General features: G+C 35.7%; 1 protein-coding gene across 2 annotated transcripts in view; it reads right to left on the bottom strand.

Moving 5' to 3' along the window:
- Positions 1-18,861, bottom strand: part of BMPR2 (bone morphogenetic protein receptor type 2) — a 156,643-nt gene that overhangs the window by 32,890 nt on the left and 104,892 nt on the right. For both annotated transcript variants that reach the window (XM_055573126.1, XM_055573125.1), the window contains 3 exons: positions 4,284-4,394; positions 3,118-3,209; positions 404-634 (listed from right to left, as the gene is read on the bottom strand). In XM_055573126.1, the coding sequence (XP_055429101.1) occupies positions 404-634; positions 3,118-3,209; positions 4,284-4,394 (434 nt within the window). The remainder of the gene's footprint in view (positions 1-403; positions 635-3,117; positions 3,210-4,283; positions 4,395-18,861) is intronic.

Here is an 18,861-nt window from a genome sequence, read left to right as displayed (position 1 = left end):
CATGGTATATTTTACCAGAACAAAATCAAATTATCCTATTATGTTTTACAAGTAGAAAACTTTTTTACAATCAGAAGGCTTTTGTAAATATATGTGTCATTGCTACTCAAGGTCCTCATCCATAAATTCTTTATTACCAGGCTGAGATAAAGAGCATGCATCAGAGTAAATGTCAATCAAAGCACTGCCTCCTTCATCAAGAAGTCTTGCTAAGAGAGAGACAGAGACAGAGTGACAGAGGTTCAGGGCACTAAACAGTTTCATTCACATTCTGGGATAAAATCCTTATTTCACTGTAGACCATTAATACTCAGTTCGCAAAACAGCAACTTTCTACGTAATGGGGATCCTCTTACAAATCTGATTAACACAAATGTCAGTAAACTTTTTAAGAAGAACTTACATTGGGATAATACTCCATCACAAGCAAATACTCCATGCGTCCATCTGCAGTGACTCTCTCATCTCCAACTATAAAGCGAGCAATGTTGTCATGTTCCATCAAAGGCACTCTGTAAATGTTCTTTTCATTGATAAAATTCTGACGGTTTGCAAAGGAAAACACTTTTACAGCAACTGGACGTTCATCTAAGGAACCTTTATATACAGCTCCATATCGACCCCGGCCAATCAGCTGTAAGTTTGTTTTGAAAAAAAGCAAGATGTTATTTCTTCACAACTGAACAATCAAATTTACTAAAGTATAAATCTGTATGTATCCAACAGGTCTCTAATGCTTAGTCTGAATTACTCCATTATCAATAAACTAACAAATTAGGCATCCTACACAGCTCAGAAACAAGTACCATACCCAGCCCTTCCAAAGATGACAGTTATAAACTCTGAACAAAATTTTTTAAAAGAAATCTAAAAATGTGGTGGAATGAACAAAAGTAGGTAGATCCTGAGGGGAGTTAACATTTAAAAGAAAGAAATGGCATAGGCTGAGATATTCATTTTATAGCGTTCAGTCTGTGAGCAGGCTGAAATCTGCACTGTGTATTGGATCAAAAATTGCAATAGAAAATCTTTCAGGCCTCAGAAACCAGGGAACAGAATTTAGGGCAACCATTGCCGATGGAGAATGAAGGCAGAATCCCAAAAAGGGGAGTCAGAGAGTGGGAAATCCAACTAATGCATGGGACAGACTCCAGGTAAAGGATCAATAACAAGAGATAAGTTTGTAATATGCCTAACAAAGATAACTGCCTACCAAAACCAACAATGAAATGAACACACTTTATAAGAACCGAACAGAATACAGAGTCCTCACAACATAACATTTATAGATTCTAGTACAATACAATAAAAAATTACTCAAACAAAACCCCCAGCAATTTGCAACTGTTCTCTTCATTTCTGGCTTCTGGAACTTCTCTGCCTTTTTAGTGAAAAAAGCTTAGCAATTTACCACCATTTATTTAATGATTATTTGTTATATTTCATTCACTATTCCTAATTTAAATATTTACAAACAGATAAGATTGCCCTCTAGAAAGGCCGTATCAAAGCAATGGTTGGATTGTACCAAATCAGCAATGGTTGGATTGTTTCTTTTACTCAATCCAGAACAATATCCTAATGGTTTTAATTCATATTTTTTCCAATTTAGTAAACAGGACATCTTATTATACATTTACTAGGCATACTTCCCTGTAGCTCAGACGATAAAGAAAGTGAAGTCACTCAGTCGTGTCTGACTCTTTGTGACCCCATGGACTGTAGCCTGCCAGACTCCTCTGTCCATGAGATTTTCCAGGCAAGAGTACTGGAGTGGGTTGCCATTTCCTTCTCCAGGGGATCTTCCCAACCCAGGGATTGAACCCAGGTCTCCCACATTGTAGGCAGAGGCTTTACTGTCTGAGCCACCAGGGAAGCCAGATGGTAAGGAATCTGCCTGCAATGCAGGAGACCCAGGTTTGATTCCTGGATCAGGAAGATCCTCTGCAGAAGGGAATGGCAATCCCTTCCAGTATTCTTGCGTGGAGAATTCAATGGACAGAGGAGCCTGGTGGGTTACAGCCCATGGGGTCGCAATGAGTGGAACACAACTGAGTGACTACCACTACTACTACTACTAGGCATACTTAATTCTGTGAATTGACAATTCATCTCTTTTGTCTATTTTTAATGGATTGTTTATTTCATGTTGATTTCTACCAGCTCTTTATCAATTCTTTATGCACTGAAATACCTTTTTTGAATTTTGCTTTTCACTTTTATTGTATTTTCCTCCCAAAAATAAAGTTCTTAAAATGTTTTATATACCAGATCTATCATTTAACAGTCTCTGGTTTAGACATTATAGTTCAGTTATCCTAATAAACAGCATAAAAACATTCATCATGGTGAGACTTTTAACACAGGTTCTGAGATATAACCAAATAAAAATTTAATTTTATGCAAAACATAATATTTGTATGTACCTATACAATACATAATACACAAACAAGTAATGTTTATTTGGCATCTACCATGGATTCCTTGCCTGTACATTTTCTCTGAGAATCTGTATGTCTTTATTCCTATAGTCTGTTCAAGTCTCTACTCAAAGATTATCTCCTTTCTTAATATACTTTCCTTACTAACCCCTTTCTGTAACTTTCTCACCTCATTTGCATTTTTTTCTCCATAGCACTTACTACTACTTGAAATATATAGTGACCTTTCCACAATGTGGGGTTAGGGACACCTAATCTCCACATAGTCCAAAAATCCACATGTAGCTTATAGGTGACCCTTCATACAAACATGGTTCTTCTGGTCCATGGTTCTACACCCACAGATTTAATCAAATATGGATGGTGTAGTAATATCTACTATTGAAAAAATATCTGGGTACGAGTGGACCCATACAGTTCACACTCATGTTGTTCAAGGGTCAACTGTACCTTCATTTATTTACTCTCTTGTAGACTCCTTCTCACTAGAATATAAGCCTCATGTATCTGTATTGGTCACCAACATTCTCAGTGCCTTGAAGAGGTCTTGACACAAAATTCATAATAAATGGTCATTGAATAAATGAATTAATCACTGTCTCAGAAAAAAAAAAAAAAACATGTGGACAGAAAAAAAAAAAAACAAAAACAGTCTATAATCTGAATGCAATCTTACCTCCAGCAGTTTCAGATTATCTAGGTCAAGAGAGGGCTCTGATGCTGCTGCCTCCATCATATTCATACTGTGAAGACCTTGTTTGCGGTCTCCTACAGAAATTAGAAAAAGAACTTCCTAATTAGTGGTTCTCTTAAAGGTGAAAATATTTATTATACATTTTTATATATTACAGTTAAATAGAAGATCTGCAGAAGGATAGACAGCCTAACTTATACCTAATATCAAAGGGACTAAAACTATTTACTAAACTAACAATCATCTATAAATGAAGATAAATAATGAATAACATGAAAGCTGAACTCTGGGAGATGGTTCCAGTACACCCAGTGTAAAACCCTAAGAAATGGACAGAAATATCAAGGAAGGTTTTATTAAAATTATTCAAATCAATGAATGGGTGCTCATTTCCTAAAAAGCTTATCAAATCAAACGTTTATTAGAACCAACTAGACAGCTGACGCGGAGAAGGCACTGGCAACCCACTCCAGTACTCTTGCCTGGAAACTCCCATGGACACGGGAGCCTGGTAGGCTGCAGTCCAAGGGATTGCTAAGAGTCAGACACAACTGTGCAACTTCACTTTCACTTTTCACTTTCATGCACTGGAGAAGGAAATGGCAACCCACTCCAGTGTTCTTGCCTGGAGAATTCCAGGGATGGAGGGGCCTGGTGGGCTGCCATCTATGGGGTCACACAGAGTCGTACACGACTGGCGTGACTTAGCAGCAGCAACAGTAGCAGACAGCTGATGATTAGGAATTATTTTTAATTATTGTTATTTTTAGATGTGAAAATGGTATTGTGTTTATATATGTCTTTATACTCCAGACATAATACTAAAACATTTATAGATGAGGGATACTTTCAATTTATTTCAAAATAATCCAACAGCATGGAAGGGTAGGGTGAGTGGGCCTATAGATGATATACAGATGTGACAATCATTGAAGCTGGGTGATGAGTATTCTGTATACGTTTGAAACCTTTCACAAAAACTAGGGGAAAAAGTTTAAGACAGAAGGATGGCTGCAGGGCTACTGCAGCAAACAGATGCTTTTTACAATGAAAAATTGTTTTTTAAAGAAAATCAATTCTGATTAAACACAATGTTTAATAAACATTACAAAATAAATAATAAACAAAACAAAAACCTGCATTTTTACCTGTCAGCATCCTATATCCAAAGCATAAGGCAACTATCAAAACAGCTAATACAGAGACTGATGCCAATGCAATGATTATTGTCTCATCTCGGTTAAATGAATGAGGTGGACCTAAAAGAAAGTAAAATTTTTAAATAGTCATCCTTTCTATCCAGTATTTTGCTAACTACTTACAGACAGGCTATATCAATACACAGTCAAATCAGCAATGTTTTTGCATCAAAGGAAAAGAAAGAAAAATTAATAACAAATTTATAATAATTGAAAATTATACATATATTTAATCATACAAATTATTTTATATAGACCCAGAACACTGAAATGCCTGGTAGTTGTGCTTCTATTTTCTAGGAGAAGTTGTAGATAACCGGCATCATTTCTTCTTTAAACAGTTGCTAGAATTAAACAGTGAAACCATCTCAGCTTGGTACTTTGGGTTTAAGGAAGTATTATTTATTTATGAATTTCTTTAATAGATGAATACCTATTCAGATTATATATTTCTCCCCATTTGAGTTGTGGTAGATTGTACCTTTCAAGGAATTGGTCCAGTACATTGAAGCTACTGTATTTGTTAACAAAAAGTTGTTCATAATTTTCCTTTTCTATCCACGGGATCTGTAGGTATGACATTTTTTTCATTTCTAGAATTTAGAAATTTCATTTCATTATTAGATATTTATTTTTTAAATTTTATCTTGGAAGCCTTGCTAGAAGTTTATCAACTTTATTGATCTTTTTAAAGAACCAGCTTTTGGTTTTGTTGCTTTTTCTCTATTAATTTCCTGTTTTCAACTCAACTGATCCCTCATCTAACTTCTATTCTTTTTCTTCGCTTACTTTGGATTTAATTTGCTCCTCTACTTGTAGTTTCCCAAGGTAAAAACTTAGGAAATCACTACAGTTTATAATGAAATAATAAAAGGACATACGAAATTAAATCCAATTTCATGTAACATTTAAAAAGAAGTACCTGCCTGGAATTTTAGCACCAATGTGAAACCAAGAAGGACCCTGTGGGGTTTCTGGGCACAAAACCCCATGTTCCCTGTTTCTTGTTTGAAGGAAATAGGTTTCATTCAGCCTTTAAGACTTCCCCTGAGTTTCAAAGGACAGATTTAAACAGTTGCTTATCAATAAAATGAGAGGCTGCAGAGAAATGGAGGAGCAGTCAAGAAACAATAGTGCAGTTCTGAAGCAGGATCCTGGTTCCTCCTCAAGGAATATACATATCAATATTTTTGAGTTCTTCTACAGTACTAAAACCTCCACCAAATGGAACATGCTAACTAGCTGATGAAGCATTCTTCATTCCAGAGAGGTCACAGTTATCACAGAATCTCAGAATCCCATCAGGAGACCACCAGATGAATCCTAAATTGAAGGGAATGCAGGCCTTGCAGGAACCCAGGTCCTTATAGTTAACCCCACTCCTTGACTATGAGACTCCTCACAAACCATCTCTCCCAGGTTAGGACACAGTTTTGAGGGCATTAGCTGGCTATTGCCCCCTTTGCCTGGCAAAGCAATAAAGTTATTCTCTTCCATTTCACACAAATTCTGTCCCCGAGACTCAATTCAGTGTGGATGTACAAAGTATCAGTAGCAAATGTGACAGACAAAATTTATTTTTGATAGAATGAAGCTGTTCTCTAACTGGATTAATAAAATTCACAAATCTAATATGAAACAAAGGTTTCCTATTTCCAAATTAGAAAGGCTAATTATTTAAATGGGTATTTATTTTCTTGTGTAATTCAAACACATACATGAGTTAATAATGTCTTAAAAACACTACAAGATTATAAGATTATAAAAACACTGTAAGATTACTAAAATAGGCACATAATAAATCAAATAAACCCGGCTATCTACATCTTAGAAGAATCATCAACACGGGATAATCAAATTATTTATTTACCATGATCTATAGAAGGGGAGGGAGAAAAAAACCATTTAAAAGATGTTAAGTATGAATATAATTAAACTGTTCTGCATAGCTGTAAGCTGTTGAAAAATCATTGCTAGATAGATCAGACTGATATGAAATCAGAAGTTTTGGAATGGTGTTTATGAGGAGAAGCTTGGCATTGATTATGAAGCCAACAAGAATATTGCAGAAATAAAAAAAGAACAGATTCTATAAGGAACAAATGCAGTCGTAAATCAAAAAAATGTTTCTCACAGTTGTATATCTATTCAAACAGCAGCCTGTTCAGCATTATCTATATGTAAATGGTTTTGACAATGACATTTTCAGATTACAAAGCACTGGCTACCATTAGAACCATAATCAGGTAAGGTTTTCTTCTGCTAAAGATCCACATTTTATTTAGCAAAATTAATAAACATGGCATTATCTTTAAGTAATGGAGAAGATTTAAAAACAAAGGGGCCCGAAACCTAAATAAAAATCCATCTTATTCTGTAGTGGAATTCAATAGATTTTGTAGTCATTATATGCTTTTTACTATGGAAAGAAAACCTGAAATAGCTGAGAAGAGCTATGTACCCAGTCTTAAAAATGGTAGTTGAGCCACGGACAGACGTTTTAAGGGGTGTGATTTAAACATGCTTGATAAGAATTTAACTGCTGAATTTATAAGTAATAAAAGGCAAGTGATATCCTCTGAACAGGCCAGATGTAGAAAAACCACAGGGATGGAAATATGAGGCACTATGTTTCACATTTGGCCTAAATGAAGACATTCTTGAACAGGAAACTTGTAGGAAGAGTCAAAATTTGGATTCTCTAAACCAATGTTGAGGAGCTAGAACTCACAAGCTTTTATCTGACACAACTATTTAGCTGTGTACAAATAATTATATGAATGCACCTTGAAAATCTCTTTGATTACGACATAAACAGCTGATTTCTAGAATATATGCATTAAATAACTGCATTCCGCTGGAGAAGGGATAGGCTACCCACTCCAGTATTCTTGGGCTTCCCTTGTGGCTCTGCTGGTAAAGAATCTACCTGCAATGCAAGAGACCTGGGTTCGATCCCTGGGTTGGGAAGATCTCCTGGAAAAGAGAAATCCTACCCACTCCAGTATTCTGGCCTGGGGAATTCCATGGACTGTGTACTCCATGGGGTCCCAGAGTTGGGACACATCTGAGTGACTTTCACTTTTTAAACAATTCATGTGGATCACAACATACTGTGGAAAATTCTTGAAGAGATGGGAATACCAGGCCACCTGACCTGCCTCCTGAGAAACTTATATGCAGGTCAAAAAACAAACAAACAAACAAAAAGTTAAAACTAGACATGGAACAATGGATTAGTTGAAAATTGGGAAAGGAGTACGTGAAGGCTATATATTGCCACCCTGCTTATTTAACTTACATCCAGAGTACATCATGTGAAATGCTAAGCTAGATAAATCACAAGCTGGAATCAAGATTACTGGGAAAAATATGAATAACTTCAGATATGTATATGATACCACCCTAATGGCAGAATGGACTTCCCTGGTGGCTCAGATGGTAAAGTGGCTGCCTACAATGCGGGAGACCCAGATTCAATCCCTGGGGTGGGACGATCTCCTGGAGAAGGAAATGGCAACGCACTCCAGTATTCTTACCTGGAAAATACCATGGACAGAGGAGTGTGGTAGGCTACAGTCCACAGGGTCACCAAGAGTCAGACATGACTGAGTGACTTCAATTAATGGCAGAAAGCAAAGAGGAACTAAAGAGCCTCTTGATGAAGGTGAAAGAAGAGAATGAAAAAGTTGGCTTAAATATCAACATTCAAAAAACTAAGATCATGGCATCTGGTCCTACCTCTTCAAGGCAAATAGATGGGGAAAAAATGGAAAACAGTGACAGACTTATTTTCTTGGGCTCCAAAATCACTGCTGATGGTAACTGTAGCCATGAAATTAAAAGACACTTGCTCCTTGAAAGAAAAGCTATAACAAAACCAGGTAGTGTATTAAAATGCAGAGACATTACTTTGTAGTCATGTACAGATATGAGAGTTGGACCATAAAGAAGTCTGAGCGCTGAAGAACTGCTGTTTTTGAACTATGGTGTTGGAAAAGACTCTTGAGGGTCCATTTGGACAGCAAGATCACTCCAGTCAAACCTAAAGGAAATCAACCCTGAATATTCATTGGACAGACTGATGCTGAAGCTGAAGCTCCAATACTTTAGCCACGTGATGCGAAGAGCTAATTCATTGGAAAAGACCCTGATGATGGGAAAGATTGTTGGCAGGAGGAGAAGGCAGCAACAGAGAATGAGATGGTTGTATGGCATCTCCTACTCAGTGGACATGAGTTTCAGCAAATTCCGGGAGATAGTGAACGACAGCGAAGTCTGGCATGCTGCAGCCCATGGGGTCTTAAGAGAGTCAGACATGACTTAGAGACTGAACAACAACCACAATCAATTGATGTACATACCATTCCTTTAACAAATATACTTTATATTACCAATTGAATATCTTAGAGCTATCTAAACAACATATTCAAAACTAAGCTCCTTATTTCTACCGATTCCAAAAAAAGGAGGGCAATTTACCTTGCCCAGTAGCACCACGGTAAAAGGATTAGTACAGAAGAGCAAAAAATCTTGGTAAAAGACAATGACCCAGAGGCATGGTATGGGGAGGGAGGAGGGAGAAGGGTTCAGGATGGGGAACACATGTAAACCTGTGGCGGATTCATTTTGATATTTGGCAAATCTAATACAGTTATGTAAAGTTTAAAAATAAAATAAAATTAAAAAAAAAAAAATTGACAAACCATTAGCCAGACTCATCAAGAAACAAAGGGAGAAAAATCAAATCAATAAAATTAGAAATGAAAATGGAGAGATCACAACAGACAACACAGAAATACAAAGGATCATAAGAGACTACTATCAACAATTATATGCCAATAAAATGGACAACGTGGAAGAAATGGACAAATTCTTAGAAAAGTACAACTTTCCAAAGCTGGATCAGGAAGAAATAGAAAATCTTAACAGACCCATCACAAGCACGGAAATTGAAACTGTAATCAAAAATCTTCCAGCAAACAAAAGCCCAGGTCCAGACGGCTTCACAGCTGAATTCTACCAAAAATTTAGAGAAGAGCTAACACCCATCCTATTCAAACTCTTCCAGAAAATTGCAGAGGAAGGTAAAATTCCAAACTCATTCTAGAGGGCCACCATCACCCTAATACCAAAACCGGACAAAGATCCCATAAAAAAAGAAAACTACAGGCCAATATCACTGATGAACATAGGTGCAAAAATCCTTAACAAAATTCTAGCAATCAGAATCCAACAACACATTAAAAAGATCATACACCATGACCAAGTGGGCTTTATCCCAGGGATGCAAGGATTCTTCAATATCCGCAAATCAATCAATGTAATACACCACATTAACAAATTGAAAAATAAAAACCATATGATTATCTCAATAGATGCAGAGAAAGCCTTTGACAAAATTCAACATCCATTTATGATCAAAACTCTCCAGAAAGCAGGAATAGAAGGAACATACCTCAACATAATAAAAGCTATATATGACAAACCCACAGCAAACATTATCCTCAACGGTGAAAAATTGAAAGCATTTCCTCTAAAGTCAGGAACAAGACAAGGATGCCCACTTTCACCATTACTATTCAACATAGTTTTGGAAGTTTTGGCCACAGCAATCAGAGAAGAAAAAGAAATAAAAGGAATCCAAATTGGAAAAGAAGTAAAACTCTCACTATTTGCAGATGACACGATCCTCTACATAGAAAACCCTAAAGACTCCACCAGAAAATTACTAGAACTAATCAATGACTATAGTAAAGTTTCAGGATATAAAATCAACACACATAAATCCCTTGCATTCCTATACACCAATAATGAGAAAACAGAAAGAGAAATTTAGGAAACAATTCCATTCACCATTGCAACGGAAAGAATAAAATACTTAGGAATATATCTACCTAAAGAAACTAAAGACCTATATATAGAAAACTATAAAACACTGGTGAAAGAAATCAAAGAGGACACTAATAGATGGGGAAATATACCATGTTCATGGATTGGAAGAATCAATATAATGAAAATGAGTATACTACCCAAAGCAATTTATAGATTCAATGCAATCCCTATCAAGCTACCATCGGTATTCTTCACAGAGCTAAAGCAAATAATTTCACAATTTGTATGGAAATACAAAAAACCTCGAATAGCCAAAGCTATCTTGAGAAAGAAGAATGGAACTGGAGGAATCAACCTACCAGACTTCAGGCTCTACTACAAAGCCACAGTCATCAAGACAGTATGGTACTGGCACAAAGACAGAAATATAGATCAATGGAACAAAATAGAAAGCCCAGAGATAAATCCACGCACATATGGACACCTTATCTTTGACAAAGGAGGCAAGAATATACAATGGATTAAAGACAATCTCTTTAACAAGTGGTGCTGGGAAAAGTGGTCAACCACTTGTAAAAGAATGAAACTAGAGCACTTTCTAACACCATACACAAAAATTAAACTCAAAATGGATTAAAGATCTAAACATAAGACCAGAAACTATAAAACTCCTAGAGGAGAACATAAGCAAAACACTCTCCGACATACATCACAGCAGGATCCTCTATGACCCACCTCCCAGAATATTGGAAATAAAAGCAAAAATAAACAAATGGGACCTAATTAAACTTAAAAGCTTCTGTACAACAAAGGAAACTATAAGCAAGGTGAAAAGACAGCCTTCAGAATGGGAGAAAATAATAGCAAATGAAGCAACTGACAAACAACTAATCTCAAAAATATACAAGCAACTCCTACAGCTCAATTCCAGAAAAATAAATGACCCAATCAAAAAATGGGCCAAAGAACTAAATAGACATTTCTCCAAAGAAGACATACAGATGGCTAACAAACACATGAAAAGATGCTCAACATCACTCATTATCAGAGAAATGCAAATCAAAACCACTATGAGGTACCATTTCACACCAGTCAGAATGGCTGCGATCCAAAAGTCTACAAGCAATAAATGCTGGAGAGGGTGTGGAGAAAAGGGAACCCTCTTACACTGTTGGTGGGAATGCAAACTAGTACAGCCACTATGGAGAACAGTGTGGAGATTCCTTAAAAACTGGAAATAGAACTGCCTTATGATCCAGCAATCCCACTGCTGGGCATACATACTGAGGAAACAAGAATTGAAAGAGACATGCGTACCCCAATGCTCATCGCAGCACTGTTTATAATAGCCAGGACATGGAAGCAACCTAGATGTCCATCAGCAGATGAATGGATAAGAAAGCTGTGGTACATATACACAATGGAGTATTACTCAGCCATTAAAAAGAATACATTTGAATCAGTTCTAATGAGGTCAATGAAACTGGAGCCTCTTATACAGAGTGAAGTAAGCCAGAAAGAAAAACACCAATACAGTATACTAACACATATATATGGAATTTAGAAAGATGGTAACAATAACCCTGTATACAAGACTGCAAAAGAGACACTGATGTATAGAACAGTCTTTTGGACTCTGTGGGAGAGGGAGAGGGTGGGATGATTTGGGAGAATGGCATTGAAATACGTATAATATCATATATGGAACGAGTCGCCAGTCCAGGTTCGATGCACGATACTGGATGCTTGAGGCTGGTGCACTGGGACGACCCAGAGGCATGGTATGGGGAGGGAGGAGGGAGAAGGGTTCAGGATGGGGAACACATGTATACCTGTGGTGGATTCATTTCGATATTTGGCAAAACCAATACTATATTGTAAAGTTTAAAAATAAAATAAAATTTTTTTAAAATAAAAAAAAAAAAAAAAAGACAATGAGTAGCATGGAAGCATATATACTAACCTATGTAAAATAGATAGACAATGGAAATCTGCTGTATGACTCAAGGAACTCTGGGAAAGGGTGGGACGTGGGAGGGAAATTCAAAAGGGAGGGGAATATGTACACATATGGCTAATTCATGTTGATGTATGACAGAAATCAAACCAATACTGTAAAGCAATCGCAATCCATTAAAAATAAATACAATTTTAAAAAAAGATAGTATCTACAATTAAATATTTAACTTAAAGCATTTTGTATAAAATGCTCTTAAAAGTAAAGTGTGTATTTTTTATGCCTTCTCAAACTAAACATTACTGGAGCAAATTTCTACATGACTGGGCCATAATTTTGGATGTCCACTAGTCTATGGTGATATTCTCAAGGACTATTAAGGATTCTCACACATTTGAGTTTTGCTGGATTACTGCATCTGATTTCCAATTTTTCCATCTCATCCTTTGCAATCTCTTTTTTATGTTGTCAATATGCTTGCCTTAAGGTTTTTATAATCTAGCTCAGGTTTTAAAAACAGCTTAATTTGTTATAAATGAATATAAATTTTAAGAAAACACACTTTTTAAAAAGTTTAAGGGACTTTTCTAAAAATATAAAAAATTTAATAGAAAAATTTTGTAGCATCTATTGTGGCCGCTAATAGTAAAGAAAATTAATTGATAGAGACTCAGTACTGCAGCAGTCCCTAAAATTAGACATTATTAGGAGTTCACTGAAATTTGATTTCCTAACTTTCCTTTCAATATCTGGTATGAGGAATTACCCAGGAAGTCAAAACAAATCTGCAGTTTCACAGTGCAGGAAGCAAATGAAGCCTGTGTGTTTGGCCTTTACTGAAGACACCAACCTGTGTGTTACCCATGCCAAATGTGTAACAATTATGCCAAAAGACATTCAACCAGTATGCTACATGTGTGAAAAATGAGCTTAAGAACCCACTCTGATGGAAAACATTTCATTCTCAAAAAAAAAAAAAAAAAAAATTTTCCCCCTCTCCTTCCTGTTATTCATAATTCTGAATATTAGACATTTCCTCCTGTGGAGTCAAAAGATAGGATTCTGAGTGGAAAAGTAGAGGACAGATCAGGTATTGGCAGTTTTTCCATTTAAACTTGTATGTCAATTTTTAATATAAATGTGGACACACAAAGGCACAAATGCAAGTCAAAATGTCTCAGTGAACAAGTGTCAGCAGTTCAATGTCATAACAGTTATAAATAAACCTGTTAAATGTTTCTGGACAATGCCACCACTTGGATTTTTTTTTTTTAAACTAAACAAACTTCTTATTGACAGCAACTGAATGGTGTTTGTAACATTATTATCATACAGTACATTCCACCCATTTACTATACCTTTCAGAGTTGTACTACATTGCAATGTTGTCTGTCTTCCGTGCTGTTCCTATAAGTTTGCTATTAAAATAAAACCATTTTTAAAAGGTATTTATACTTGGTGACTTTCAAAGTCCTTCTAACTCCAAAATTCTGTTTAACTCTTCTAGTTTTTTTTTTCTGAAGGTTCAGCATTCTCTTTGCTTTTATTCTCAAATTCACACAAAAAAGTTAAACATAACATTTCATAAAATAATGCAAAATCTAAAATTGAGATTATTAATCCACATAATAGTAAGGAAAAAGGGTGTTAAAATAGATTTTAAAACATGTTAAAATCATGCTAATTGTTAAATATTTTAAATTAAAAGCTTTCAGGATATGTCACATGATGTAAAATATGAAATCGATGAAAAACTTCCAGGAAAAATATTTTAATATGTGTATTCACACACGTGTGTAATAAAAAAAGCATTTACCAAAAAAGCTACAAACTTTTTTTCTTTTTATAAAATATATTTAAAAGAAACATATATGCTATATATAAGCTATCCCCGAAATTGTGGTGTCCCGCTAGTTCTAATACACCCTCTTCTTCTTCCCTATTAGCTTTTTCAGTTAAATACTCAGCCAAATGTAAACACTGCTATGTATGCCTGTGTTCAATGTCTGGGCTTGTAAAAGCAAGCGCTTCCTGAATGCAGAACAGACAGGGAACTGCTGTCTGCCTCATTGGAGCCTGGGATGTTTCTGTTTACAAATCCTGGAGCCAGGCAGGGGCCACTACTGGAGGCGTGCTGTCTGCTTCCTTGCTACACTTGGCCTTTGTCTGGGTCTGTGTCAAAGAAAGAACAACATTGTTGCATGTGCAACAAGCAACAAAGGAAATCTTAAACATAACACAAACTGGTTATGTTGGCTCCTTAATCTTTTACAACTTCAGTGCGGAAACGCAAATTAGGGATTAAGTTTAAAAAAAATTTAAGCATGTGCTTCTCATAAAAGCAGAGAAAAACATTTAAAATCAAAACAATTAATGTGATCAGAGTTAAATGAATTCCTTAGCAAAATAATTCAGATTGCTAAATACTGTTCCAGGAATGATGATATATCGTGCAGCTCAGTGTTTTGAACAAATATTTTTACAAGGAATAAACAATGTTGACTTGTTTTAATTATGTTTGGAATGGCAACTATACCATAATCATAATCAGATTAATGTCTATGTTTAATGTCCCCAAAACAAACTGAATGGAGGCAGATTTCTTATTTTTCCCAAGATGGTATTTAAACTTGAATATTTAAGATCATTTTAAATTTAATTTGCCTTGTTAATCACTGTAAACAGAACTAGCCTGTAAGAAACAAATACAACAAATCACAACAGTAAACAAAACATTTCATATTCTGTTGAGTTTAGGCATTCTATGACTGAATTATAAAAGGAACAGCAGAAAACTAAAGACAGACAGAAAGCAAAACAAACTGCATTAACCCTCTTCCCTATAAAAACTTTAAAAGAAAACAAAGGAAAGGTATTCAAAATCTATCAAACTTAACTTGTAAGTCTTTATAATAATTTTAATATCTTTAAAATAGTTTCTTTGTGATTGAAAAGACTGAATTGCAGGATTATGCTTCTCTCATTAAGGAATAAACTAAAACTAACAAAGTTAATTATATTTCACTGGAATAAAGTCATTAAATAAGTCTAAAATCAACATTTAAATAAATAGGTTAAAATTCTCAGTAAATATAATTAAACAGGAGATATAGATTAATTTGCAGACTATGCTACCTTTAAAAAAATTTCATAAAAGTATAAAGAAACATCATTAGACATGTTCTCAAAATATTTTTGGTATAATTCTACCAGGATGTAATTGTCTCTATTTTTTTCAGATTTTATTTTTCAGCTTTACATATAGATATGACAAAACAAAAGTATCATTACTGCACACAAAAGCTTCTGAAAATAATTATTTCTATTTCTTAGAAATCAATAACCTAATTGAGAAAAGATAATTTGAGCCTACAACAGAAATCTAGTCATTCCAATATTCATTATGTAAAACAAACCAAAAGCAAATTAAAATTCTCACAATACAGAATCAAACCAAAAAGTCAAATCACTCAAGAGATCGCTAGTCAATTTTTCTAACTGGCATATAAATGATACTTCGAAATCCAGAATTCATACTAAAGATCCTTCAGAAAATGACCATAAAATAACCTGACTATAAAAGTGGAAGTTGTATCTTCCAGTCATTTGCCAACCAGACAAAATATAAATTGCATTATACAAATAACTCCTGCCCCTCTGACTGATGTTCTTTTCATTATGATCATAACTTGTGCCCATTCTTATAAGGAAAGCAAAATAAGACATATTAAGAAAAGCTATCTTTTTTCCTATTAAATTTGTTTCCTAGTTTTTCTGATAATTGGCTTCCTTCTTTTAAACCATTTTTATTACAAAACATAATCCACATACACAAAACTGTTCATAATACAAATGTAGTGTTGGTGAACTATCATGAAGTAAATACTCATATAGTTACCACCTAGGCCAAAAAAACGGAAAAGGCAATGGCACCCCACTCCAGTACTCTTGCCTGGAAAGTCCCATGGATGGAGGAGCTGGGTGGGCTGCAGTCCATGGGGTCACGAAGAGTCGAACAGGACTGAACGACTTCACTTTCACTTTTCACTTTCATGCATTGGAGAAGGAAATGGCAACCCACTCCAGTGTTCTTGCCTGGAGAATCCCAGGGACGGGGGAGCCTGGTGGGCTGCTGTCTATGAGGTCACACAGAGTCGGACACAACTGAAGCAACTTAGCAGCAGCAGCAGCAGGCCAAGAAATAGAACATCTAGGTTCCCCCAAAACCCTTACCTGCTCTTGGGTCATTACTATGACCCTTCTTCCCAGAAAAAGCCATTATCCTAACTTTTGTGGTCATTTCCTTGCTTTCATAATACTATTATATTTTTTACCTGCTTAGTTTTGACCATTTCTCTATTCCATATAAATAAAATTTTTGTGCCTTGAATCTGTTATTCGATAGAACGTTTTCAAGATTTAACTGTGCTATACGTGCAGATGAAATTCATTCAGGATTGCTCTTCTATATAACAAGTTATTTTTCCTTGCAACGAGCCTAGGAGTTATGATAATAATGAAAAGATCATTGTAGGTAATCCCTATCAAGCATCATAGAAACATTACACATTTCACTTATATTTAGTACTCTTAAACTATCCAATTTTATTAACGAGAAGAATATTAAACCAAGCAGACAAATGAAAAACTCACGGTTTCTACTGTTTTGGCAGCAGAGGCAGTAGCAGCAACCAAAAAGGCCAGAGTTAATAAAACATGAACTGGGGCAGAACAGAGAAGAAACAAAAGCTTGGCAATTGAGATAAACGTGTCATTACTCAGTTGTGTCCAACTCTTTGTGACCCCATGGACTGTAGCCTACAAGGCTCCTCCGTCCATGGGATTTTCCAGGCAAGAGTACTGGAGTGGGTTGCCATTTCCTTCTCCAGGGGATCTTTCCGACCCAGGGATCGAACCCGGGTCTCCTGCATTGCAGGCAGACGCTTTACCCTCTAAGCCACCAGGGATAGGACAGAGGTAAATATGTCTTATTGGACAGTAATTAGCACCATTCAGAAAACCATCCTTAATACATATCTAAAACCTTAATTTACCTATTTCATGACTTCCAAACTATTTCCTCATCCCTCAAAGCACCTACCATGTTATCTGACAATTCTTTAAAAAGGACCTTTGAAACAGCACATCTGGTCTTCCATGAAAAGATCATCAGCTCATCCATCATTGATTATTCCCACTCGCACTGTTTATAGATATTTGCTCGGTTCCTACAAACCCCACTCCTCAGATAGTGAGAGAAGGGTGGTAAAGTTACACAATACCTAGGGCAGTGATGAAGCCAAAGTGGAGTTTAGAATATCTGTGGCTGGTACTGTACTATTCTCCAACACAGACACTTCTCTTTCTTACGTCCTCAACTCTTTCTTTTTACAATTTGTCTTTTTATCTTTCCTTCTCTTTTACATTCCTTTCTTTTCCCTGAACATATTTTTGTCTGCAAACTTGTCTTAAAGGCACTGACATGTCCTGCTTGGACTATAAAAATAGCTGAGCCCCGAAGAATTGATGCTTTTGAACTGTGGTGCTGGAGAAGACTCTTGAGAGTCCCTTGAACTACAAGGAGATTAAATGAGTCCATCCTAAGAAACCAGTCCTGAATATTCAATGGAAGGACTGATGCTGAAGCTGACTTTGGCCACCTGATGCAAAGAACTGATTCACTGGAAAAGCCCTGATGCTGGGAAAGACTGAGGTCAGGAGGAGACGGGGACGACAGAGCATGAGATGGTTGAATGGCATCAATGACTCGATGGACATGAGTTTGAGCAAGCTCTGGGCCTTGGTGATGGACAGGGAAGCCTGGCGTGCTGCAGTCCATGGAGTCACAAAGAGTGGGACACGACTGAACAACTTAACTGAACTGTCCCGCTTAGAAGCACTAATGAAAGTAAGAAATTGTAGTTTCAGTACAACTCTACCTAGGTTTTCTAACAAAAGCAAAAGATATTTATTATATAATCTCTGTGAGATAAAAACAATTTTTTTATAAATATCTTAGTATTTTATCAAATTGGAAAGCAGACATATTACTCTTTAAATAAGTGACTTGTTTAGTAGCTCTTAATCCTTTGACAGATCCACTTCAAGAATCAATTAAAAATACCAACCTAATTTTTACAAGTATTGATCTGTACAGTAACTAATAGGCTATTTTAAAGTACGAAGAAAATAACCTAACTAGAATATCTGTAGTAAAAGCTAGCAGAGTGAAAATAATTTTAATTTATACCACTTGTGGGTATATTTTGGATGTCCATTCTTATATGCAACAGATTTTATTTTAAAAGGAGTGAGGAATTTATTAGGAAAAAAAAAGAGCTGGTACTAAATATATAGGTGCTGAACACATGTATACCTGTGGCGGATTCATTTTGATATTTGGCAAATCTAATACAGTTATGTTAAGTTTAAAAATAAAATAAAATTTTAAAAAAAAAAAAAAAGAAAAGAAATTTTCCTTTTAAGCTTAGAAAGTAACTCTTCTTGGTTTCTAAAAATCTCTCTTGCTGTAACAAATATATTCACATTCTCCTATGGTCTCATGGTAGATGGAATGTACTTCCCCACCTGTTGATATTGAATTTGGCCACATGACTTACGTGGACAACAGAAGGCTGGCAAATATATAAAACTAACAGGGATCTAAAATATGCTTGGGCAATTCTATTTGAGCTCCCTGTGATCAACTAGCCCATTTTGAGTAGAATGCTGCCC

The sequence above is a fragment of the Bubalus kerabau genome, chromosome 3, assembly GCF_029407905.1.
Source record: "Bubalus kerabau isolate K-KA32 ecotype Philippines breed swamp buffalo chromosome 3, PCC_UOA_SB_1v2, whole genome shotgun sequence".
In the NCBI taxonomy this organism is placed as follows: domain Eukaryota; kingdom Metazoa; phylum Chordata; class Mammalia; order Artiodactyla; family Bovidae; genus Bubalus; species Bubalus kerabau.
The sequence above is the reverse complement of the archived record's forward strand: the minus strand, read 5'-3'. Positions and strand labels throughout refer to the sequence as shown.